At 37.5% G+C, this 26,404-nt stretch overlaps 1 protein-coding gene across 3 annotated transcripts in view; it reads right to left on the reverse strand.

The window, feature by feature from the left end:
* Positions 1–26,404, reverse strand: part of LOC121734516 (furin-like protease 1) — a 216,810-nt gene that overhangs the window by 20,734 nt on the left and 169,672 nt on the right. For all 3 annotated transcript variants that reach the window (XM_042125144.1, XM_042125142.1, XM_042125143.1), the window contains exons 5-10: positions 21,906–22,034; positions 19,930–20,095; positions 9,644–9,816; positions 6,552–6,761; positions 5,987–6,125; positions 1,065–1,288 (exon numbers count right to left, since the gene is read on the reverse strand). In XM_042125144.1, coding sequence (XP_041981078.1) covers positions 1,065–1,288; positions 5,987–6,125; positions 6,552–6,761; positions 9,644–9,816; positions 19,930–20,095; positions 21,906–22,034 — 1,041 coding nt within the window. The remainder of the gene's footprint in view (positions 1–1,064; positions 1,289–5,986; positions 6,126–6,551; positions 6,762–9,643; positions 9,817–19,929; positions 20,096–21,905; positions 22,035–26,404) is intronic.

A 26,404-nucleotide genomic window follows, 5' to 3' on the forward strand; every position in this document is an offset into this window, starting at 1 on the left:
TATATATATATATATATATATATATATATATATATATATATATATATATATATATATATATAAAGAATTGCTCGTTTAAAGATATAAGATAAGAGATACTGATGCAACCTAATATCTTTTATGTAAATTTGGATGCCTCATAAACAAGACATCAAGAGTAAAGTAAGGGTTCCAAAAACTCGTGAGCAAAGCCTTTATCATTTATCTTGCTTTACCATAAGTTTTTGCCATATTATAATTGGATTTCATTGGAAATCCCTAAAGGTGAGATGTATGGTAGCATAAAAGTTTACTTGCCAATTTTAGCGTTAATTTATAAAAGAGCTACGTCGCTTCATGTGCTGGTGGAATTGACCTTAGTTAGGCAGACTAACTGACTAAGCCTAACTAGTATCTAACTAAGGCTAAAGCATATTATGTAACATTACTGCGTAGCATAAATTATTGTTTCAAAATGTAATAATTTTAATCCAACTACAATTGGTAAAACAACCCATCATCCATACTATTACTATAATATTATAAATGCGAAAGTGTGTCTGTCTGTCTGTCTGTCTGTCTGTTACCTCTTCACGCTCGAGCCGCTGAACCGATTTTGCTGAAATTTGGCAAGGAGATACTTTGAGTCCCGAGAAAGGACATAGGATAGTTTTTATCCCGGAAAAATGTACGGTTCCCGCGCGATAAACGAATTTTGGTGCAACGGAGTTGCGGGTGTCATCTAGTTACTTTAATAATTTTCACGTGACACGAAAATACCATAGACATAAAATACTATAGAAGAAAAAACTTGAGAGGTGTCAAGGGACACCTCTCAAGTTTTTCAGTTCAAGGGAGTTATAAAAAAAATTAAGAGTACCGCCAGCCAAAAAAAAAATTAAATTTCCTGACATAGAGGAATGGTAGACTTTTAAATTTCCCGCCAGTTGACGTCATCGTACATCAACGCCCTCTGCCCCTACTTCGCAGGTACTAAAATAAGTGTCAGTCAAAAAGTGTTGTTATGACTTTTTCCGTCTAGCCCCCTTTCGCAACGCGCGATAATGAACTTCGTTCCAAAATACCTGGACGGTAATAGAGGACCGCGGCGGAATCGACCTCGGCAGCCTCTGTGCGGTGATGGTACAGATCCTCTGCTGTGGCACCGTCCTCCACGTCCTGGCCAGGCGCACCATGCCCGCGGCGTCCAGCAGCCCGTAGCCGAACGAATGAGACACGTTCCGACCGACGCCGTTCGTTCTCCATTCACCGCCGAGACTGAGCCGCTCAGGTCGCGCTGTCCGCACCACTGTGGAACGTTCATTCATTAGGTATGTTCTTTCAGAAAAAGAAATACCGGGGTAATTAGGAAAGGCACAAGAAAAATCAAAATTGTACGGAATTCGATGTAATATTAAGGCATATTATCCCGCATATCAATGTCACTTAGCAACGCGCGAATTTAAGTCGTCTAAGTAGACAGAATAATTAGTGTAAAAGGTAATAGCACTATTTATGAAAAAATTGGTTTGGGCCCTGGGATTACAACTCAGTTTACATTTACATTTGGTAAGTATATCCGAGAAAAAAATACAACAATGTTTGGATATTTTAAGACCACTAAAATATCCAAACATACATTATCCAGAATAAAGCAGTTATAGTCAATGGATATTCCACGCCCTATACTGCCCAGACGTAGTAGTTTAGAGTTTAGATATCGTCTGGAGTCTAGACCAACACATAAAAAGTTCGTCGAGCTAATTAGGTTCTGGAGGCACGGTAAATCCCCCGCCAAGGCAAGTCAAGCGAACCGCAAGGGCGCTTACAAGACTAATGTTATAACTTATAAAACATTAAATTATTTAGTAGCCATATGCCATAATATGACGACCTCTGTGGCTCAGTTGGTGAGCTGTTGGTAGCTCAAGCCGGGGTCGCGGGTTCGAATCCCACCGACGGAACAAAAAGTTTTTAAAGTTCCTGGGTCATGGTTGTATATTAAATATGTGTAGTATAATATAATAAATATCTTAAATATATGTATAGTATAAAAGTATTAAATAATATATTTCCGTTGTCTGGTACCCGTAACACAAGTCCTTCAGGAACTTACCACGGGGCCAGCCTGACGTGGTGTGAAGCATCCATAGATATTATTATATGCCTCCTCTACATATCAACGGATGCGTCGGCAGATTGTATCTGCGGATGCGTCCGCCGAGGTGTAGAGGTTGGTTTTTGGTTGTCTGTCAGGGTAGGTATTTAACGTCGGCCGATGACGTCGGTCGGGCGGACTACACAGACAAGCAAAAACCACCCTCTACACCTCGGCGGCCGCATCCGCAGATATAATCTGCCGACGCATCCGTCGATATGTAGAAGAGGCAATACATGAAAATATTTTTATTAGCATTTATAATATTTTTGTAGTCGCATTTAATTAATAGTGTGTGTGTCCCTTGTAGAATTTACTGTGAAAGTAGCAGCGCCGACAGAGTTACTTTTGACTTCTATCATGTTTCTATGAGAAATGCTTCAACGTCACGATTTTGCCCATACAAATAAAGTTTATAAGCGCTGCTATTTCCGCAGTGAACTATTTACATAAGGGACAATGTACATTCTATAATGTCACTTTATTTTGTTACATCCTGTATAACAAAAACTTGAGCGTAGGTATTTCTTGCTACAATTCGTTTGGCCATAGCATTAACATACTAATGTTATATTTATTTGGCAACGTTGTAATTTATTTTCGTATTCTTTTTTACGAAGAGGGTTCTCGAACAAACTAGTACAATGTCAGTAGTACAACTACAATTAATTGGTAATTGTTCGAAGCGTTTTGTGTATAATGTTTAAATGACAAAGTGATTCAGGTATTAATTTGTGAGCTATTAATGCTCAAAATGGTAGCAAAGTTTTGGATAACTGCATAAAGCCCGCTGTACACACCCTACGACTGATAAAGTGGTTAGTAGAAATAACAGCTGCGTAATCATAATGTTAATATGAAATGCGTTTAATATGGATGAAATATTGTAATTTTTATACAAATTAGTTTCAATGACGTTACAATAACGCATAATTTATAGAATGATCCTGCAAACCCCGTAGGATCTTTTTAAAAATCGTCAGTCCAATAGGAATTATAATACCAGCCTGGACCGATTATCAGGGCGAGCGAAGCGAGCCCTAGTATATCTCACAAGCTTTACATTTTGTGGTATACTTTACGGAAAAACTATCACGCCTATTGATTTGTTCTTTAACATACTAATTTTTATTTATATGTAGATGTGTTATCATCAGTTAGTCAAGGTGTGATAATGCGAGCCCTCACAAAGCTCGGCTTTTAACTAGTCCATAATATAAAAATGAGTCGCTGAATGTGTTGCTAAGCGCAAAACTCGAGAACGGCTGAACGGATTGGGCTAATTTTAGTCTTAAAATATTTGTAGAAGTCCGGGGAATGTTTTTAAGTGACACGAAGTTCACCGAGACAGCTAGTTAATTAAAAAAGTTGATAGAAATTACAAAAACAATAGGAGAATACCCTTTAAAGTGAGTGCAAAGGAGTAATTTGATAAATAAGTTGCGATAAACTGAATGGAACTTCTGGGTCCATATCGGGTCCGACCCTCGTGTTATCTTTAATCCCAAATAAGCTATACAGTTTGGGGTAAAAAGTAATAAACGGGAATAATGGGATTTGGATTTTTGCGCGCACCTGTGTTGCGGGGCGAGTTTTTTGTAGATATTGATATTGTATGATGAGAGAGCCTAATTCAAACACAATATGTCGTCAGGCGTAGCGATTTGCATTACTTCATCAAAGGAGAATCCTAGCAAACAATAGCTAAGAATTCACATATTAACGCAGAATTAGTCATTTAAACATAAACACAATCCACATTCCATGTTTCATTTAAGATTTGTGGGTTTTGCGAGGTTGGAGTGAAAATCGGAGTGTGGTTTTTCGAGAAACGAAAAGAGGTTTAAGGATGGGAACAAGTAATAGAGGTGTAGACAGTAACCGAAATATAATAATACAAATTATTGTTTTTTCTTTGAGAGTTTGTATATAGAATTACCGAAAATGACATATATTTCTCATTAACTTTATAATATTTTTTATTTTATTTAATAAAAAGTAAATATAATTTAATCCGTAATATCACGTGATCGCAAACAGCCATCACAGAGTGTGACGTCACGATCTCCAAAACATTGCGTGTGAGTGAAATTTCGATGTCAAATCCATACAAAAATTTTTGTTGTTTGAAGGACCGTGACGTCATAGCGACACCATGATGAACTTTAAGAGGATACAACAGCGGCTAGAGAAATGAAAAAAAAGTACGTGTAATATCTATAGCTGTCTCCCTTACCTCAAGCCTATACCGCAGAACGCGATAGCTGTGTTCCTATGTTTTGCTTTTTTTGTATAATCTAGCCAAATCTGTTTTCTGGACGTTTGAACACAGTGGAAAATCTGGCCATTTTTTTGGGTTTTTGAACTTTCATATCTTATTTAATAATTAAATTAAAAAAAAAAGAAAACATAGGGACATTGTATTAGTGGCCGTAGATATTCAGGAAAAAAAATATAACTCTACTAGCATTATCCAGGGAGGAAACAGAGGACAACGTTTGTATGGAAAAAAGGGCGGTGTGGAATCCTCTTAAATATTGTAGTAAGTACATACTTTTGTTCTATATCGATAGTTACCGCAGCGCATGTGACGAAAGACGTTTTAGGACATTTTTGACACCTTGGATTACGTTAGTTAAGTTTTAGTAAGGATCCTTAATCTTTTCTACAATAAATATAGCCTATGCTACTCAGGGTGAATGTGGCTTTTCAATGGTAAAAGTATTTTTAAAATCGGTAAAGTTATTTTGGAGTTTGTTCATTACATAAAAACACAAATATACACAAAAATACAAAAGGGTTTAATTTTCTACCGACATTGCGATGCCGCCGCTACTTGTAGTGACGTAGAGCAAAATAAACCCTAGAAAATATAGCCTAGGTCATAATGTGGCATGTTAGTATATGAATTTGCACGTCACGTCAACGTACCGTGCCACGTCGACGACGTCGTGATGTGGAGAGGAGGCTATAATCGTTCCCTTTGACTTTGACTGTTGGCTTTGCAATTAGGTTATGTTTAATTAATTGCACTGAATACTAATTACTCGTTTCATGTATATCTAATTGAATAAGCTCAGATTTATCCTCTGATCGATGACTTAACTTAATATGAATTCAATCTTCGTTACAACCCCCTTCTTTCAAAGTAAAATTGTGAACTCTGGGGAGTGTTTAAATATTAATTACAATAGTATAACGCACTATTTTTCGTTACATTATAATGTGCAATCAAACTGAAACAGTTTAAAAAATACAATATCAAATCAAATTGTACAAGTAAATATTATTTATTAAAGCATCTTTGACTCGATACGTTTTAGTCATACAATTAATTTTCTTGCCTGATACGCTACGAATAATAAAAACTAAGGAAAAGTAACTCCGTCAAAAAACATGCTCCACAATACTTGTCAAAAAAGTGTACCTTAGGTACACATTTCAATACATTTGCAATATTTAGGTGAACTTGAGCGGTACTAGGCTGACGTTACATGACAGATCAAAAGGAACCAAATTTAAAACGGTAATACGAGTAGTATGGGCAGGTATGGGAGTTACGATTCCTTAGTTTTTATTATTCGTAGCTGATACGTTACAAAAGTGGCTTGACAGACAAGAACAACACACGAACAGATCATACTTTTGGTGTTTCTTAGGGCTCCCAATCCCCATATTATGTCTAGGTCAGATCCAATCGTATAATGGCAGGCCGACTTAACCAGAGTCGTTTGGTGCATTTCCACGTTTGTGCATGAGTCTGGTCAGGTTAGAGATGCTATCAGTCCGATCGAATGGGATCGGCCATCGGTCATCTGCGGGCCTTTACTCTACATCCTATACTCTTACCTATATGCTGCATGTCCCTCCAAGTCAGGTCGTTGTTAGCTTGCAGCGCCAGCGCGCATATGCCAGCGGCCAGCGGCGCGGACGCCGATGTCCCAGTGTGGCCGATTGTACATGAGTGATGCAAGTCTGTTGTTACAACCTACGGACACACAGTTTACTTGTACTATGGACTTTAGATTAGTTCCTGGGAAACCAAGATTTCCTCAGAGTTAGTTGAAATAGAACTAACTCCAAATTGCGTGGTTTCTCGAGTATTAGACCTAGCTACATAATTTTAACACTTTTTCCTTAACATTCACTGTATACAATTTTTTAACGTAAATACTTGCATTCTTGGTCGAGGAACCGATTGTGTATAAAATATAAGATTTTATGGTATTAAAGATGAAATAATACATTTTAGGCCTCGACATACGTTACATTTTATTATAGTGATTAAAGCGAGTGTGTTGTACGTTTAAGAGATTGCAAATTGTCGTTAATCAACACCCAGATGTTATAACTTCACGTTGTAAATGGTGACATCATTTAGAAGTCTACCTCTTCTAGTTCGAAATCTACCAACCTGCTTCTCATTGGTAGCGCCGCTGCTGTACGTAGCCGCGAGCGTGGATGAGCACATCTCGGAGTACCACGGGACTTCCCCGCGCTCCGTCGCCGACGAGATGGACAGCGTCCAAATGGAGTTGGTGTAGCCGTCGCAGTTGCAGTTGTCGTGCTCTCTACCACCGTTGCCGGAGGCCCACACGAATATTGAGCCTTTGCCGTTGCGACCCTGGTACAGGAATGACAAGTGTTATATGATTACAAGCATTGCGACCTTGGTAAAGAAAAATAAGAAAGCGAGTGTTGCGGTACAAGGATCTTTTGGCACGTCGCCAAAATCGGAACTAACTCCGCTTGTAACACTGATAGACAGCTGATTCAAAGCTATACCCTCCCCAATGTCAAGTAACATAATAATGAACGTGGCCGGAAACAGAACTAACGTACCATTTTTTTGATAGCAGTTTCGCATACGTGTTACAACTCTACAAGGATTTTTTGACACTTGGATACTTGTAGCACTGTAATCATACGATTCGAATTATTTATGGACCTTGGCTTTATGACAAGACTTTAGAACTGCATGGCGCAGCATGGTGTGGCTCTTTACTCACGACAATGTTGTTCAATACCACTGTATACCCAGTTTGTAGCTGTGGGATAAAAGCATGGTGGCCAAAGGAAGATCTTCCGACCGAGCGAGGTGGTATGCCCGGTCAGGCCGAAGCCCACGTGATACATTTCAGCTGTCGTATATATACCGACGCGCTTAGGAAACTTCGATTGCGCGATGCAGGAATGTTAGGCGAATTGTGGGTACCGCCACATAGCTAACGCAGGTATTCAACTTAAGTCCGGGCCTACGAAAAATAAATAGTTGAGCCGAATAAAAAAATCTTTTTACGCAACCTCAATATAAACTTTATTATAAAGAAAAGCTTCTTCAAATAAACAATCAAGGAAAAAAAATATTTAAATGCATGATGGTGATGCGAGTAAACGATTTTCATGCTCAAATATTCTAAAAAGAGCCCCAAAGTGGCGAGCGAAAATTTAATGAAGCTCGGTTGAAATAAGCTAAGTTGTCGAGTTTCAGGTAATGAAATTTCAATCATAGCGCTATGCATGAAAATTACTGTGTTATACTGTTGCTGGATACAATTTAATTCCACACTATACTGTAATCGAAATGACGAGGCACAGAATTACATACAAATTTTGTTATTTTTGTTATTTTGTGCCTCGATTCACCATTTGGATTTTAGTTTTGCCCACGTAATTGACAGTAATTGACTGTTTCTTTTATTTCCATGAAAAAAAAAATGGTTGCGCTCAGAGACACTAAATGATAACTTAACTTTACTGAAGTTATGAATTTGTTAAGACCTTAAGCAATCAGACCAGTATTTAACCTAGCACTTCACACATCATCATTTTTACCCCAACTTTTGGCTTCGCTGGGGGGGCACTTTCTTTAATCTCTTTATCATTCACGGCAAACAGGAAGGAAATCAGAATGTTATAATGTTTTTAACTTAAATTTAATGACCAGTTTAATATTTATATCAGCACGTCTTGGCGCTCGCGGGTGAAAATAATTGCATCATTACAGAAATTACTCTTGTCGACGCAAATCCGCTAACTTAGTAACAATATTGCAACGAGATTTCAAGCGAAATCACGCCTTATTCCCCACACTATACGGTCCAGTATACTCTGCTACTGATACGTATCGTGGCGTCTTTTCATTTTACCGGCCCGCTTGTTTTATTTTTATATCCAAAGCGTTCTTTATAATTTGTTCTGATGGTACATACGAGTATTAAGTTTAAATGAAAGTAGTTCTTTGTGTTTAAAAGATATGAAAAATTCTACTCGTATGAACAGTTTCCTAGTGCGTGTAAAATATTTAAGGTATTGTGTACAAGGTAGCATTTTGGCTGTGTCATTGTAAGCGGTTTTTGCACTATAAGAGCCATAATATTTTAGCCACCTACAAAATACACATCGGAAATTTCTAGTCTTAATTCAGGGTCATATTCAAGTAGCCCGAAAGCTCTTCATAAATATAATTTTTGTAGCGCCACCTGCATAACATTTGTCGCTAAATTAAAAGCAAAACTCTGCTGACCTCTATGCAAGTAATTATTCAAATTTTCAAGAGGAAAATTATGAAATTTCACGCTTTTGAAAACGTAATTAAGCCCCTTGTTTTTCCCGTTTAGAACGAAGGTTGTATTAAGAGCAACGTCCACCATAAATAATGGCAAAACAATTAAAGAAATTTCTTAAGAGTCCATTATTGCTTTTGGAAAAACTTTAATTCTTGAATAGCCTTAATAAATACTGAGCAAACAATTGTTCGCCTTTGAGCTACCGTAAAAGTAAGTTTTCCAGTGTTTATTATACCTTGGCCCTGGATATATAAAGAGCAAGTCCTTAGAGTCAAGCCTAAAACATTGAAGCTGGATTATTGTAATGTTTCAAATAGGTGTCTAATACACACTATTACTCCTTTAAGGTTAAGTTCCAAATTTGTTTCTAAGGGGTCGAATTCCATAATAATAAAATAGCTAACTTGAGTTGTCAATCGGTATTAGCCTGGCCATATACATACGTAGACAGGAAAATAATTATAAGACATAATATAATTTGTGCCAGTGTTGATTATTGCTATTGGTTTATAAAAATATCCTTCCTTAAGAGTCCGGGTGCCATCGAAATTCTCATACAAACGTAATACCAAGATCATTTCCCATACGAGAATATTTACCATATTTCAGCTATTATTCAGCTTAAGATAGTAATTACCTAGGTTCCTGTACAAAGATTCACTGCAAAATATTTACATGATAAATGATCTTGGTATTACGTTTGTATGAAAATTTCGATGGTACTCGGACTCTTAACTTGCACAAACACAAATTACGATATAACACGAAGATAAAAAATAGGCTATTTTACTCGCGAGTACATTAATAATAATTAATATATATTAATCAATTAACACCAAAATCGGACCAGTATTTTAGGGGCTCCGCCACATACATAATTATTTGGACTGCTAAAATCATTACCCTTCGCTTCGCTGTAGTCAGATTAAACTGTTACCTTAGTAACCCCCTCAATGAAGGCCCTCTGCGCCAGCTCCCCCGGTCCGTCCACCGTCTTCCCATCATCATCAGGCCCCCACGACGCGCTATAGATGTCCACGTGCTGCGGGTTGAGGCTGAGTGAACGAGCTTCGACGGCATCCGTCACGTCGCCGTCTAACATACGGACACCTGAAATGGAGTTGAAATGTAAGTTCTATGTACGGTATATAATAACTCCTACACCGGTTTCGGTGTTGAAGCGATAGATAAAACGTGTCGTACGCAAGTAACAGACGCCTTTAGTTACAAGTCAATTATTTCCATACTGTACGCGTTAAGCTAACGCGCAACCATTTGATAGCATTTAACAACAGACTCGAACTGTCGTTTTCAGAACGTTAGATGGTTCAGAATTACTTATTAAATTACCAAAATGTTCAATGTTCATATGAGATAAGCTTTTTCATGTTGGGCCATGTTGGATAACCATGATCGTAAAACTGCTTATGGTATGAACAATCGATTTCAATTATAGACAATTTCATATTAATATTATGTCCCTTTCTACATGTTCTTAAAAATTATATTAAGTACTCATTTTGAGCGAACATAGAGAGGCCTCAATAGATTGATTAAATTTTAACAAACATCAAAAAGATAAATAACTAAATACAAAATTTGTATCATTTTTTTTTATGAAATAAGGGGGCAAACGAGCTAACGGGTTACCTGATGGAAAGCAACTTCCGTCGCCCATGGACACTCGCAGCATCAGAAGACCTGCAAGTGCGTTGCCGGCCTTTTAAGAGGGAATAGGGGAGGGTAGGGAAGGCAAGGGAAGGGAAGGGAATAGGGTAGGGAAGGGAATAGTGTAGGGGATTGGGCCTCCGGTAAACTCACTCACTCGGCGAAACACAGCGCAAGCGCTGTTTCACGCCGGTTTTCTGTGAGAACGTGGTATATCTCCGGTCGAGCCGGCCCATTCGTGCCGAAGCATGGCTCTCCCACGTATAGCATGTCCCCACGTATATCATTTTATTAACGGACGTTGCTATTTATAGCGACATAATCGTTTTATTTTTCATATAGATAGCTCCATACTTTTTCCTTAACACATACCCAATATTGTTCGAAGACATAATAAACATTACTTTGCATAAATCAGCATTTGAAAGCTTTCCACACCCTCGTGTTGTGACACAAAACGAATCACCTCACATTGTTCAGAGCCCACGAGAAAATTGTTCGGTTTAAACGCCTATGTGGTAATACGTTGGCGCTCCGTGACATTTTGTCAATAGCGCAAATCACAATGTACAGTGAGAATAGAAACAGAGCAAATTCTTATATTTATACTTCTTTATTCATATTATAGTTCAAATAATAAGCCGTTAAGTTGTGTTTATTTGTAACGAATAGGCTCCCAAAACTACTGGACGGATTTTATGAAAAGTTTATTATGATATATATTTTTAGAGGACGGAAAATATTATTGCTCACTGTGTGCATAAATAATGAAACACTAGCTATTTGACCGAGCGTTGCTCGGTCAAAACACATATAAAATGACATTTTCTAAAAATGATTCCTAGCTAGATCGATTTATCGCCCCCGAAACCCCCTATATACTAAATTTCATGAAATTCGTTGGAGCCGAATTCGTGTCTTCCATAACTAACATCGGATTCCCGGAAAATTAAAAATCAGACTCATAAGCCAGGTAAAATCATAATACAAAAAACGTGCAACACGATTTGCCGCGAGATCCTTCATTTCGAAATGGTTAAGCTCCGGGCAACAAGTAAACCCATGCAAAATTGAAAGTTAATCCCTTCCAAACGGCGAGCGAAATGCGGTTATTTTATTCGTACGTTCCATTGGAAATTTCTTTAATTGCGTGGCTATTTCCGTCGCTTCTAAGCCCTTTATTTTTAGGATTAATGGAGTTTTGTTTTAGGGAAATTTGCTTAAAAACCTGCGCTTAGATTCTGACATAATAGATGTTGAGTGATTCGCCAACACATTTTCTTTATCATTTCTTTGCAGAATCCTCGACCAAAGTGTATGGAATTGACATGACATAAAGTCGATAGCAGACAATTCAACACATTTTTGATCGACGATTCTTTATTGAAGCGATAGATAAAACGTGTCGGCTAAGCCCCCAGTTTATTGCAATTGTACACAAAATGCGTTGAATCCCAAAAAGATAATAAAATATTTGCTTCCCAGCATCGAACGTTGCTTTCGCTTAAACCATTTTATGTAGAAGATAAAAAAATGCTAAAATTTTAAATCCTTTGCTAAAATAAAGACTAAAATATATCATGTCAGGTGAGGTATTGTCTAAATCACTAGCAATAGACGAAGCGGCAAAAAGTGATTGACAATAGTAGTAGTAGTACTGTTCCAAAAATGCTACCCACATTTAAAATGCTATTTTATATGGCTTGGCTGCTGCTGGTTTTTTGGATGAATTCCCTAACGCTTTGTGATGTGAAAGAGAGTAAAAAGTATTTCTTCCCATAATTTTGGTTGAAGACAGGTTTTTTTTTTACATTTCACACAGTTTAGATTGTGGACAATCAATGGACAAATTCGTCTACGATTGTCCATTGTATTGATCCACCATGAGCCAAGGTGGAAAGCCGCAAACACAGTTGCCAAAAATTACCATTGTATTAATTTAGAAATGGTTCTATCTATTTCGATCATCATATATTTTGTATCGAAAAGTTGTATGAATAGAAACCAAACTTTTTTAAATTTGAAGACTAAAAGCCAACGCCATTGGGAATAAGTTACCAAAATTAAGCGTCCAAAAATATCCACCCTCTATTTGCGGAGTCGTATTATGTTTCGAGTGGTGCTGACGATCAATACTGGAGGCTGGAGTTAACCAACACTTAAACAACGGTTAAACGGTACAGTTTTGTTGGTTATTTCCGCCAAACTTCGCTTTTCTATGGAAATTACAGACGACGTATGAAAATAGCGATCTCTGATAAATTTGCGTTTTGTAGTTAACTTAAATAAGGAATAAGTAATAATTATTATAAACTGTAAATCAGATGACGCCCGCATCTCCGCTGCGCCAAAATTATTATATCGCGCAGGAACCGTCCATTTTTCCGGGACAAAAAGTATCCTCTGTCCTTTCCCTACTTATATCCATCAAAATCGGTTTAATACTTTAGGCGTGAAGAGGTAACAGACAGACAGACACACTTTCGCTTTTAATATATGGATTCATTGTATCCTTGACATACAACGCTATTTAACAATCGTTAATTATACAGTACGTAAACTCAACTTTCATTAACTCGAGTAACTGTTGTTTAAACTTCAGCGCTCGGCAGATACCAGCCTTAACCTTTACATAAACTTATGTAAACTGAATTAATTTGTGCCGTACTTAAATAATGCATGTATGTTTCTATATTCAATAAGTTATTACGGGTTTATTTTGGGAAGCGTCCGCTATAATATAGACGCGTTATTTACATTTTATATACAACTATAACCAGCTGTTGATCGCGACTTCGTCCGCGTCAACACAATATATTGACAAAATTAATAATTATCCCCGTTTTTCCATATTTTCCACTGATTTTTCGCACCATTAGTCTTAGCATGATGTTATACATAATACATTAGCTTAAAACCTCTTAAAACCTTATTTGTCTATCAATAAAAAAAATTAAAATCGAACCAATAGTTCTTGAGATTAGCGCTTAAAAAAACCGCTATATATTAAATTAACTAGATAATCATGCGAACACGTACATTTTTCTGAGAAAAAAAATATCCTATGTCCTTTACCGAGACTCAAAGTATTTCCATACCTTTCAGGAAAATCAGTTCAGCGGTTTGGGCGTGAAGAGGTAACAGACAGACACACTTTCGCATTTATAATGTTAGTATGGATATCATATAATATTACATAAATAACGAATGAAGATTTATAAAAGTTGTAAGGGTTGTCGGGTAGAATAAAGGCTATTTTTATTTTTTTATTTTATTTTATAAGGGTTGTCGGGTACTATTTTCTGCAAATATCCATACTAATATTATAAATGCGAAAGTATCTCTGTCTGTCTGTCTGTCTGTCTGTCTGTCTGTCTGTCTGTCTGTCTGTCTGTCTTGCTTTCACGCCAAAACTACTGAACCGATTGCAATGAAATTTTATATACAGTTATTCTAGAGTCTGAGAAAGGACATAGGCTACATTTTGATGTGGGAAAATATCTTATTTCCATGAAAATTTCGATGAAAATGAATTCGCATTGCGCGTGGCCAGCGCTCATCCCGGGGGTCCTGGGTTCGAGTCCCGCAGGCGGAACAAAAAGTTTTCAATTTTCCTGGGTCTTGGATGTGTATTAAAATAAAATTTCAAAAATCTTAAACATATTTTATGTATAATATTATAAAAAATCCAGAAATATATCGATGGAATGAACATTTTAGTTCTAATACGATTCAACAGATGGCGTTTTATTTTTTACTTTATTGTAACATAGAACTAATCATACTTATTAGTTAGTATGTTTTTGTTTATAGTTTTTAATACGTTAGAATATGATGTTTAATCCATACTAATATTATAAATGCGAAAGTATCTCTGTCTGTCTGTCTGTCTTGCTTTCACGCCAAAACTACTGAACCGATTGCAATGAAATTTTGTATACAGTTATTCTAGAGTCTGAGAAAGGACATAGGCTACATTTTGATGTGGGAAAATATCTTATTTCCATGAAAATTTCGATGAAAATGAATTCGCATTGCGCGTGGCCAGCGCTCATCCCGGGGGTCCTGGGTTCGAGTCCCGCAGGCGGAACAAAAAGTTTTAAATTTTCCTGGGTCTTGGATGTGTATTAAAATAAAATTTCAAAAATCTTAAACATATTTTATGTATAATATTATAAAAAATCCAGAAATATATCGATGGAATGAACATTTTAGTTCTAATACGATTCAACAGATGGCGTTTTATTTTTTACTTTATTGTAACATAGAACTAATCATACTTATTAGTTAGTATGTTTTTGTTTATAGTTTTTAATACGTTAGAATATGATGTTTAATCCATACTAATATTATAAATGCGAAAGTATCTCTGTCTGTCTGTCTGTCTTGCTTTCACGCCAAAACTACTGAACCGATTGCAATGAAATTTTGTATACAGTTATTCTAGAGTCTGAGAAAGGACATAGGCTACATTTTGATGTGGGAAAATATCTTATTTCCATGAAAATTTCGATGAAAATGAATTCGCATTGCGCGTGGCCAGCGCTCATCCCGGGGGTCCTGGGTTCGAGTCCCGCAGGCGGAACAAAAAGTTTTAAATTTTCCTGGGTCTTGGATGTGTATTAAAATAAATATCAAAAATCTTAAACATATTTTATGTATAATATTATAAAAAATCCAGAAATATATCGATGGAATGAACATTTTAGTTCTAATACGATTCAACAGATGGCGTTTTATTTTTTACTTTATTGTAACATAGAACTAATCATACTTATTAGTTAGTATGTTTTTGTTTATAGTTTTTAATACGTTAGAATATTATCTATATCTATACTAATATTATAAATGCGAAAGTATCTCTGTCTGTCTGTCTGTCTGTCTCGCTTTCACGCCAAAACTACTGAACCGATAGTAATGAAATTTTGTACACAGATAGTCTAAAGCCTGAGAAAGGACATAGGCTACTTTTTAACTGGAAAAAGGGGTTGTAAGGGGGTGAAAATGCGTAAATTTGGTCAAATTAACTTAGTTCCAAAAACTTAAAACAGATGGCGCCAAGAGTCCCCTAGATCGCGCTATTGCTTGCTCATACGTATTTCTATAAGAGGTGGTACCATATTGAGCTAGATTTTTCGATTCTTTCGATTGTTATACACGTTATTAACTAATAACTCACCTACCAACTTAGACATCAAATTCAAAAACAACAGCGCCAAAACTACTGAACCGATTGTAATGAAATTTTGTACACAGATAGTCTAAAGCTTGAGAAAGGACATAGGCTACTTTTTAACTGGAAAAAGGGGTTGTAAGGGGGTGAAAATGCGTAAATTTGGTTAAATTAACTTAGTTCCAAAAAACTCAAAACAGATGGCGCCAAGAGTCCCCTAGATCGCGCTATTGCTTGCTCATGCGTATTTCTATAAGAGGTGGTACCATGTTGAGGTAGGTTTTACGATTCTTTCGATTGTTATACACGTTAATATTAACTAACTAGCTGTTGCCCGCGACTTCGTCCGCGTGGACTTTAGTTTATAGCGCGCGGTGTCAACAAAATTTGTGTCAAATTTAAAAACTTTTTAAAACCCTGGTAAGTGGTACCCCTGGTAAGTGGTACACCTCCGGTGTAGCGCGGCCCTTAATTAATCAAAATACCCAAAAACAGCTGTGCAGTGTGCACATAATCTATACTAATATTATAAATGCGAAAGTATCTTTGTCTGTCTGTCTGTCTGTCAGTCTCGCTTTCACGCCAAACGCCAAAAGTATCTCTGTCTGTCTGTCTGTCTGTCTGTCAGTCTCGCTTTCACGCCAAACGCCAAAACTACCGAACCGATGGTAATGAAATTTTGTATACAGATAGTCTAAAGCCTGAGAAAGGACATAGGCTACTTTTTTTACTGGAAAAAAGGGTTGTAAGGGGGTGAAAATGCGTAAATTTGTTCAAATTAAGTTAGTTCCAACAATTCATAATAGATGGCGCCGTGCGTCTTCTACATCGCGCTGACGCTTGCTCAAAAGTCTTCCTATAAGACGTGGTATCATCTTACATTTAAGTTTCGATTTTTTTCGATTGTTATATCTATTCTACGGTATTAAATAACTCAGTACTTTATCTGTGCAGTGACGTAACCTTAAATCTATCAATGATAAATAGTTTATGGGTAAAGTTGTGTAATCGGAGGGCTAAATAAGCTTTAAAATTTGGCATAAAATATAAAGTTTAATATAAAAAAATGAAATACTTATTGTGTGCACACTGCACAGCTGTATTGATTTAAGGGGTACCAGGGTTTTTTTATAAAAGCTTTTGACACCAATTTTGTTGACATTGCGCGCTATAAAGTACTATAAACTGAAGTCCACGCGGACGAAGTCGCGGGCAACAGCTAGTACAAAAATAAATTGGTTAGTGGGACAGAGTGACAAATGAAAGTTACGGCGACGTTTCAAGGCCAACACTCGAGGAAGTCAAAAGATTTTCATAAAGAATATTCCGAATTAGCCTTGTTAGACTAGGTTGAGTAACTAGAACAGATATCCCCAACTTGCGGCCTGCGCCCCGTATTCATCCCGCCAGGACTTTATCTGATGCCCGCATGATGCTAAAACATTTTGAAATTCACATCCACCGGAAAAATAATTTAAAATCGTCGTGAAAGTCGAGAAATTTTTTCCACCTTTAAATCGTTAATTTTTAACAACGTTATTTTTTGACACTTAACATTTTTGTTGCGGCCCGCGACACCAAGACCAAACATGTTTGTGACCCGTATGAATAAAAGGTTGGGGACCACTGAGCTAAAACCTAGATTTAGACGGGAGATTGATGAACTTGGGCGAATGTCTATTCCTAGAGCTTGTATTATGTTACCGATCTTTAGTGCCTATATTCTTAACATGGTAGTTTAAGTGCTATATTATGTTGTGGTATTTTTAAGGCAAGTTGTAAGTAATTGTAGTGATAAAGAGTGATGTGATATAATAATTTCTTTGGGTGTCACTTTATAAGACAAACAGAAACATCTTACAGGACGGGTGTAATGAAAAACAAAATCTCGGCGGTACTAGCCTTATAAAACTGGCCGAGATTTCATTGTGTGCCGTACGTGGCGACGCATTGATATTATGGCGCACACATACAAGCCACGCGCGGTGCCTTTGTATGAAGATAACTTACTTCCCCTCCTTTTACTATGGTATTCGTGTACTAATTCAGAATCGACTTATATACTAATGAAACTTCACAAACTTGTCAGTAAGTTCAGTAGAACTATATCGAGGTATTTCATTCACTTTACTTAACTTTTAATTAACCGCCAATTAGTTTTGAGTTCAAACGAACTTGAACCTAGTTGACTGATGCACAGAATATATCAGTAGTACCAAACTGATGTTGAGTTTTACTATCAGACTCATTAATCATTCAAAACAAAGTCATAATACTTATGGGTGTGTATGAGTTACCTGTATAATGTATAGTTAATTGTGAAATAGCAGTAGGTACATGTTTTTTTTTTTTTTTTTTTTTTATGAAATAAGGGGGCAAACGAGCAAACGGGTCACCTGATGGAAAGCAACTTCCGTCGCCCATGGACGCTCGCAGCATCAGAAGAGCTGCAAGTGCGTTGCCGGCCTTTTAAGAGGGAATAGGGTAATAGGGGAGGGTAGGGAAGGGAATAGGGTAGGGGTTAGGGGATTGGGCCTCCGGTAAACTCACTCACTCGGCGAAACACAGCGCAAGCGCTGTTTCACGTCGGTTTTCTGTGAGAACGTGACATTTATCCAGTCGAGCCGGCCCATTCGTGCCGAAGCATGGCTCTCCCACGTATAACATGTGTTACTTTTTTGCTCGATTTTAATAATGGTAACAATTACACACTTGAAATGTTTATAAAATCCTTTATTATAATGTGTACTTTAATAATTAATAATAATATTAAAATAAAAAAAAATGAGAGGGACTCCCATACAAACTTCGTGCGCGAGTCCGACTCGCGCTTGGCCGATTTTTTCATAGCACGCGGGTGCTTGCCCATACAAATAATAAAAAAAAATGCTCTTTCAGCGCTGCTACTGTGAAAGTGGAACGAATTACGGAGTGAACTCTATAAAATAAGGGAAACATACCCTAAACTATTGTCACTTCGTTTTGTTACACCCTGTACTGCGTGACTGGTGAGTCATGTTCAATACTCGAGGACGTGATATTTGGCTAATTAGATGAAAAAAATAATACGAAAAAAATATCAATTGATCAGTGAGTAAATTATTTATTCACCCAACGCATGGACACCACGCGCGGGAATGATAGCGGCGCGGTGTTTCTTTGGTGGCGCACGCCGCCGCGCCGGCCGCATAGTATGCCTACTTGCTTAGCCGCGTAATTTACTTAGTGTCCATGATTCATTTATTTAAAGGGAAATCGGAAAAAAATTAAGTACCTAATTTTTAATTAAAATGAGAATAGAGTACAGAGTACTCTCCTTAAGTATTGAATACCACTCATTGTCGCACCAGTCATGTTGTGTACTAAACACTTCCTGAATTAACTTTTTAACATCAGCTATCTAACCTAATCAAAATATCCATTTTACACAAAGCCTCAAGTTAAATATTAAAATTTGTGACTGGGCTCGTGACTTGGACCATTCTCTAACCATTTCACTAGCCTCACAATAATTGCAAAGCATTGAACAAACTGAAAACGTACTCATTGGAATAGTTCAATTAATTATTTCAGCAGTCAGCCATCAGAGCGAACTAGTGCAATTGCGAATTAGATCGCATAGTTTTGTACTGTTTTATTTATATTCATTCAGATTACTATTAGTTTTGAACAGAGGTTCCCAAAGTCTTTTGATTTATAGGCCACTTTTAAATTTTTTCTGGATCCTGTGGACCCACCGCCTAAGCTACATTACTAATTCCTAAGTCTCCTAAAAAATAAGGATTAGATCTACATGTTTTAAACATGAGTTTTTTTTTTCAAGTCTCTACATTTTAAGGAAGGAGCTTACGATTGTGGACCCAAGTTTTTGTCATGTACAACGTAACGGGAGACTCGGGGGCAGTCGAGTCTCATGTGGACAACTTGGAGTTTATCTGGAACACTTTGGGAATTACTGGTTTAGAATCTAGATCATAAAATATGTAAGATACGGCATAGAAAACCTTTTCCACTTTCACACTTTCACATCTTAAGCCCCAATTTCACCAACGACTGTTAAAGTTAACGCTTGAATTAGTATCACGTTACCTCTTTCATTTTTCTTATGAATGAAAGAGAAGACATTACATTTTAACAAGCTGTTAACGCTAACATACGTTAATGAAATTGGGGCTTAATATCTTAAAATGAAAACTATGGACAAAAGCAGATATTGTTGAAAAAGTCTTAACAATATACTTAATAATTGTTTCTAACGATTTTTTGTTTGCTTAAATAATGCCTATTGTGTATGGGGACCAATCAAAAGCGCTAGCAGAAAGATAAATCCTGTCAAACACCTCAGAAACTTTTCGCAAAAGGTTCATCAAGCGAGGACTTACCTCCAACTCTAGCACCAAACGCGACGCCAACAGCGCAAAGGGAGTTGTTGGCAGTTGCAGCTACTTCTCCAGCACACCTCGTGCCGTGGCGGTTGGAGTCGATGAGATCGTACCGCGGCTGAGGATCGGAGTCGTGGGAGTTCACGTCGTATGATGCCATGGGATCCTGTAGACCAGAAAATTGTGAATTTTAAATAAATGAAGATGGCCATCTTTATTAGCTTTGTCCACACTGTGCCTTTTTTGTTCATCAAGGGCATGCGTTATAGCGCAGTCAACAGCTCACGTGAAGCATGCCCGCGACGCATGCGCTCTGACCGTATCCAAAACTTTCGCTTGGTTCTTTTTGTTCTGTAATTTCTTATGACCAAATAAGTTGCACATATTCCACCCAGTAAAATGTGCTCGTTGCATATGTATCAATAATCTGGCAGACACTGCAACTGAACAAAAATGACAATGTTGGCGTTGCGTTCGTTGACGCATACAATTATTGAATGCGCTAAAACGAAAATTGAATGAAGGAAGATGACTAAAATAGAAGATGAAAGGGCACAGTTGATGTTACATTAGGTGTATTTGTATAGAGTTCAGTGAAAAAGTTGCAGAAATAGTAACTTTTTTACTTTAGTAAACGCGGGGGTGCTTGCCCATACAAATCGAAAAATTTTTTTTTGGTCTTTCAAAGTTGCTACTTTAACAATGAAATCAATCGAAGAGACTCATCCATACACACCCCAAAGTAGGTATTTAATTTTGTTTTGTGATATCCTGTGTAATATAAAAAAGAAGATACGATACTTTTACACAGCGATAACAGTAGCCCATGTGGACGAAAAAGGTTAGATTAGACTATAATGGTGAGTTTACCGGAGGCCCAATCCCCTACTTTATTCCCTTCCCTACCCTCCCCTAATTCCTTCCCATCCCTACCCTCCCCTATTACCCTATTCCCTCTTAAAAGGCCGGCAACGCACCTGCAGCTCTTCTGATGCTGCGGGTGCCCATGGGCGACGGAAGTTGCTTACCATCAGGTGACCCGTTTGCTCGTTTGCCCCCTTATTTCATTAAAAAAAAAAACTATTATAATAATACCACTTAAATCTATTAAACTGAAAATAGAACGCCTAAATATAGCGCGCTTCACCACTCTTGAGGAAAAAAATTAACAGACACTATTAACTTTATACGCGGTCAGCAACATAAAAGTCATTTGATCAAATGTCTCCCTTACAAGATGAAAAGACGATTATGGCGAGAACATTGTACTTAACGACGCCGACCTAATTACTTCTGCTGAAAGATTAAAGCCGATGTTTCCCGATTAAAGCCGATGTGATTTCAAACAGTTCCGGAGTGCTCACTCAAAACATGTGTACCCGTAACTTTGGGCTTTTTGCGCCGTGATTCAGCGCCGATCTTAATGCGGGTGGCGGGAAAATGGGCCGGTATTTATTCGGATGACGTTCACTTTCCGAGTTTGATTTAAAAAGGTTCTGAAGGGTGAAACGTTAATGTTACTTTTAGGTTTAGGTGCCCGTGCTTAATGTACGGGTACATTAAACACGGGTACTAAATTGGGCACTGTATTTAGAAAGTGTCCACTGGTTTTTCACATTATCGCGTAACTATAAATGTAGGCTAAACTTTGAGACTTGATTCATGAAACTTTGAGAGTTGAACATGATTAAATTAAAATATTTCTAGTATCAAAACTATTCACGTCTAGTAGTCGTGACATTTTCATTAGCTCTGTTTGGTATCAAAATGTTCAACTACCCCATTAAACAGGAAGTACGTATGAACTATGAAGCTTGTCATCAAACGTTGATGCTTCAATAACTTATTTTAGCATAAATGTATGGACAGTTTTACGCAGAACGGAACCACCAAAGAATTTAAATTCATGTTATATGCAGATATACGAACAACTTTGTTTCCAAAGGCACTGATCCGATTTTGATGCAGTTACTCACATAGTTCATGACGAGATCAGGATGGTCTGTCTCCAGCCCATCGTCGAGGATGGTGACAACGACGCCGCGGCCCGTGATGCCTTCCCGCCATGCCGGGATCACGTTCATGTCCAAGCCGCCGCCACGGTTCTAGAAAAAAAAAAAAAATAAGAAAAAATCAACGAAGAACAAAAATGTATTTTTAAGCACTAAACGCTTTTTACAGACGAAGGGCACTTGTCGACAGCACGCATCGACGGCAACCGTCGACACTTGTCGTCGACACGGCAGTCGACGGCTGCTATTGTACTCGTATCTGCCGTTGGCAAATGCCGTTCGTCTGTAAGTAGCCTAATACGGGAGTTGTAAACTAATAGATACGGTCCAAACCACGCGACGTCAAAAGTTCATATTAAATAAATTATATCAAAGATATGAAACTTTGTGACTGTTACGTGGTTAGAAGTTCTAATTCAATTTCACTTGTTATTGTTCCTATATTTTTATTTTAGAACTGTATAAACAATAACAGGTGAAATTAACAGTAGGTAATCTAGGCTGATCCATTAGTGGAGCTAGCCTTGATTTAATGTAAACATGTAAGCCATAGAAACCAGCAGATTGCGTCAGTTACTGTACTAAGTATCATTAGTGTGCGAATTTTTTCTAGACAAGTTAATACTTGTCTAGAAAAAATTCGCAAACTAATGTAAGGTCTAGGTCTCTTTAAAAAATTTTTCTAGATAACTTTGTCTGAAATTGCTTTATGTAAGGGCCAAATAGACTCAAACAAGCATCGGCCCAAAAGATACCTGAATGCAAAATACGATAATATAGTACAAGTCTCTAATAAAGGGTGTCTCAGCGCCGATTTTCAACTTTGAAAATTTGTATAAAAAAAACAAATTGTATTTATAATATTTTTACTGTAGTAAATTAAAGTGTATTAGTGCGGATTTTATGTACGGAATATTACACCGACAAGATGTCTTCCATCACGGCGAATGCACTCTTCAAAGTGAATTTGCCGAGACGCGCCGATGGATGTCCGCTGGTATGGCTCTCACTTCTGTCGTTATTTTAGTCTTCAGCTGTTCCAAATTTGTAAGAGGAGTATCAAAAACTCTTGCTTTGAGATAACCCCATAAAAAAAAAGTCAGTGGGGGTTAAATCGGGAGATCTGGGTGGCCACAATATGTCTCCAAATCGGCTTATGATTTTTCCCGGAAATAACGCTTGTTGTAGTCTTCTTCTTTAATTTTTTGCACAATTTGGGTTTTATACGGATGAAATTTTAAATCTAAAGCTAAAATTCTTTGAATGCTTGACCGATGGAGGCTTAAAGAGGTAGCGTCTTGGAAGCTCCGCGACCGCAGCGGCGACGCGGTTGATGTTTTCAATCGATCGCACAGGTCTGTTTCGTGGTCCAATTGAATGATTTAGTAAACATCCTGTCGCTTTAAACTTCTCTACCCACGACTTAATTAATTGAGTATTCGGGGCATCACTCAAACGGTGGATTTCATAGCGACTACAAAATTTACGCCGTGCTTCACTCAACGAAGACCCATTGCATAAGTACGCTTCTACTGCGTACGCGCGGTGCGCACCAGATAACTCCGCCATGGCGATCGAAAAATCCGCACTCGTCACCTATCGAACGCTACCGCTCCACTCCAGCTAACCCCGAAGGTTGCCGAGAAATTCGTGTTTAAAGTTGAATATCGGCGCTGAGACACCCTATTCAACCTTCGCATAGCGTTTTGTTTACAAAATAACGTAAAACTCGGGTTTACGTTATTTTGTAAACAAAACGCTATTCTGGTAACAGAATTTCATTATTATAAACGTTCTGAAGATTGTTTCAAGCTTGTTTATTTACTTACAACTTAGTTAGTAGAATAATATTTGAGGTAGTGAAACACTCAAGTCTGAACTTATTCAAATATAATATCGATGAAGCAAAATATCTTCCAGTATATTTCGGAAGTGTGTACTTTATAATACGAGTTCAGCAGAACTATGTTTAAATATAAATACGTAGGTTTCAATCGCTTATATTTTGAAAATGAAAGATGCAAGAGTTTACTCTATAATAATATAGGGTAGATGTCTAATAATTTGGCTTCTTCGGCTTGTTTTTAGTAACTAGTATAATAAAAAATATTTCGTTACAAGACTTGGTTTCTTACTTAATCCTACGCCCAAAAGGAACCACAAACATACATTTTGCCACATTGAAAAGTAGTTGTCTTTCTAGTGTTACAGGAAAGATAAAGTAGACTCTATGCTACGAATAATAAAAAGTAAGGAAATATAACTCCCATACTATTACCGTTTTAAATTAGGTTCCTTTAGAACTGTCATGTAACGTCGGCCTAGTACCGCTCAACGTTAATATTGCAAATGTATTGAAAAGTGTACCTAAGGTACACTTTTTTGACAAGTATTGTGGAGCATGTTTTTTGACGGAGTCACTTTTCCTTAGTTTTTATTATTCGTAGACTCCATGTCTCTTTTCGTAACTTTGTAATCGTCACTTTGACTGGTTGGTTCTTGTAGCGGTAGTGGTGGTGGTAGTGATCGTATAAGACTAGCCTGAAACTGTTAGTTACCGTTACCCACTTGTAATCATTTTATCACTTTACAATACTCTTTTATATAAAAATCAATGCCACTTTTCCTTGTAATTTTATAACTCGAGAACGGACTCACCTATCCAAACCAAAAGGCTTTGTTCGGACTATTTACTCGTAATAAATAGTTTATGTGAAGTTTGTACAAAATCGGTCAAGTGGTTCTTCATTTATCACATTTTATGTAATAAATGAATTCATTAAATGGCGGATCATTTTGTTAATGGGGATTTTGGTGTCAACTTACAAACTTTTTTGAGATGAGGATTGTGCTGTTAAATTTAAACTTTTCAGTGCACGTACGGAGCCGCTAGTATTATTATACATTTTATTCATAGACAAGAGCGATCTAGATCTAACAAAAATAAATCTGCACTTTGAAATAACCACAGCAAAAGAGCAAGTAAAAGATCCAAGCGATGTCACCGGTGTAAGACGGATCGCTATTGCATTATTGTAGCGATTCTGGACGCGACCAACTGTTATTGAGTTATTTAAACGCAAGTATTTTTAAAGTATCTGTTCAAAGAATTTACAACTGAAGATTGAGTTTTGAGACCGATCGCGTACACAAGTTTTCTGTATTCGATTTTCTAATGGGGAATTCCGTGGGACTATCGCAAACGTTGGTTTTCTTCACGCGCGAACCTGCCGGCTTGACTTGGAAACGTACGTGCGGAATTCGTTCAGTACGGAGAACGTCTGCTGATTCCATGCATTCGGAATTCCAAATACGGAAAACGAATTCGGAAATCGTGTGTAGGGGACACACGTTTTCCGTATACGATTTCCGATCTGCCTGCCTCAAGATCATAGCACACAGTCACTCGAAAAGGGATCGTCACCGTATCGCCTCGCCGTCAATCATGTGACATCTGACAAGCTTACGTCAACTCCACGTGATTGACACTGGGCTTTCGGCTCGGCTCACCGAGCACTAGCTGACGTTTGTATCAAAACGTGCCACTTCGTACTATCTTAGAAGTTGATTCATTGGCAGATGGTGGGCCTTCTCAATTAGGTCTTGTTATGTCAAACTAGTCGAGATCACGACTATTGAATTGACATAACGCTATGTAATGGCATAGGTTCATCATTTGCCTATCAATTTCGTCGATGGTACAAAGTTTAAATTGTGTTTTTTGCAAGTCCAACGCGCACTTCACCGTTTTTAGGGGGTCCTTGTTGACTACAAGGAACCCTTATAGTTTTGATCTGTTCGTCTGTCTGTCTGTTGCTCAGAGACTATAGGACCTACAAAGCTGTAATTCGGCATGGATGCAGATATTAATAGTGCCAATAGACCTCCCCTACATATCAAGCGGAGATGAATTTTTTTTCGCGCCCACCCCACCGTGTGGTATGTCGTTGGATAGTTTTTTTTAAATATTACGAGTATTCATAGATCATTTTCCGATTTAGGGGTCCATTTGAGAAATATGAAGTTTTAAAGTGGAAAAAATCGTTAGAGTCCAGTGTCCCTTCAACCAGCTAAACGGTTGCTTCTAGAAATGTGAAAAAAATCACGAGAGTTGGAAATATTATGCTGAATTGAAAATAAAAACTATCACTGCTAAGAAGACTTCATAAGTTATTGAGTAATAGTCGAGCAACATAAAAAAATGTATTCGGCGAAGTATAGAGGAACTTTTCGTTCAAATTCCTTTGAACCTAACTGAGATAGTACGGTAGTGTAAAACACGTTAAAAATGTCCTATCATTGACCAATCAAACATTTACTTCGGAACCCTATATTGCGCGTGGCCCGACACTCACTTGGCGAGTTTTTTAATTACTCGTCATTTTCCAAATAAACATTTATAAAGTACTAGCTGTTACCCGCGACTTCGTCCGCGTCAACAAAATGTAAAAGACATAGGTAAA

This window comes from Aricia agestis, chromosome 15 (assembly GCF_905147365.1).
Source record: "Aricia agestis chromosome 15, ilAriAges1.1, whole genome shotgun sequence".
In the NCBI taxonomy this organism is placed as follows: domain Eukaryota; kingdom Metazoa; phylum Arthropoda; class Insecta; order Lepidoptera; family Lycaenidae; genus Aricia; species Aricia agestis.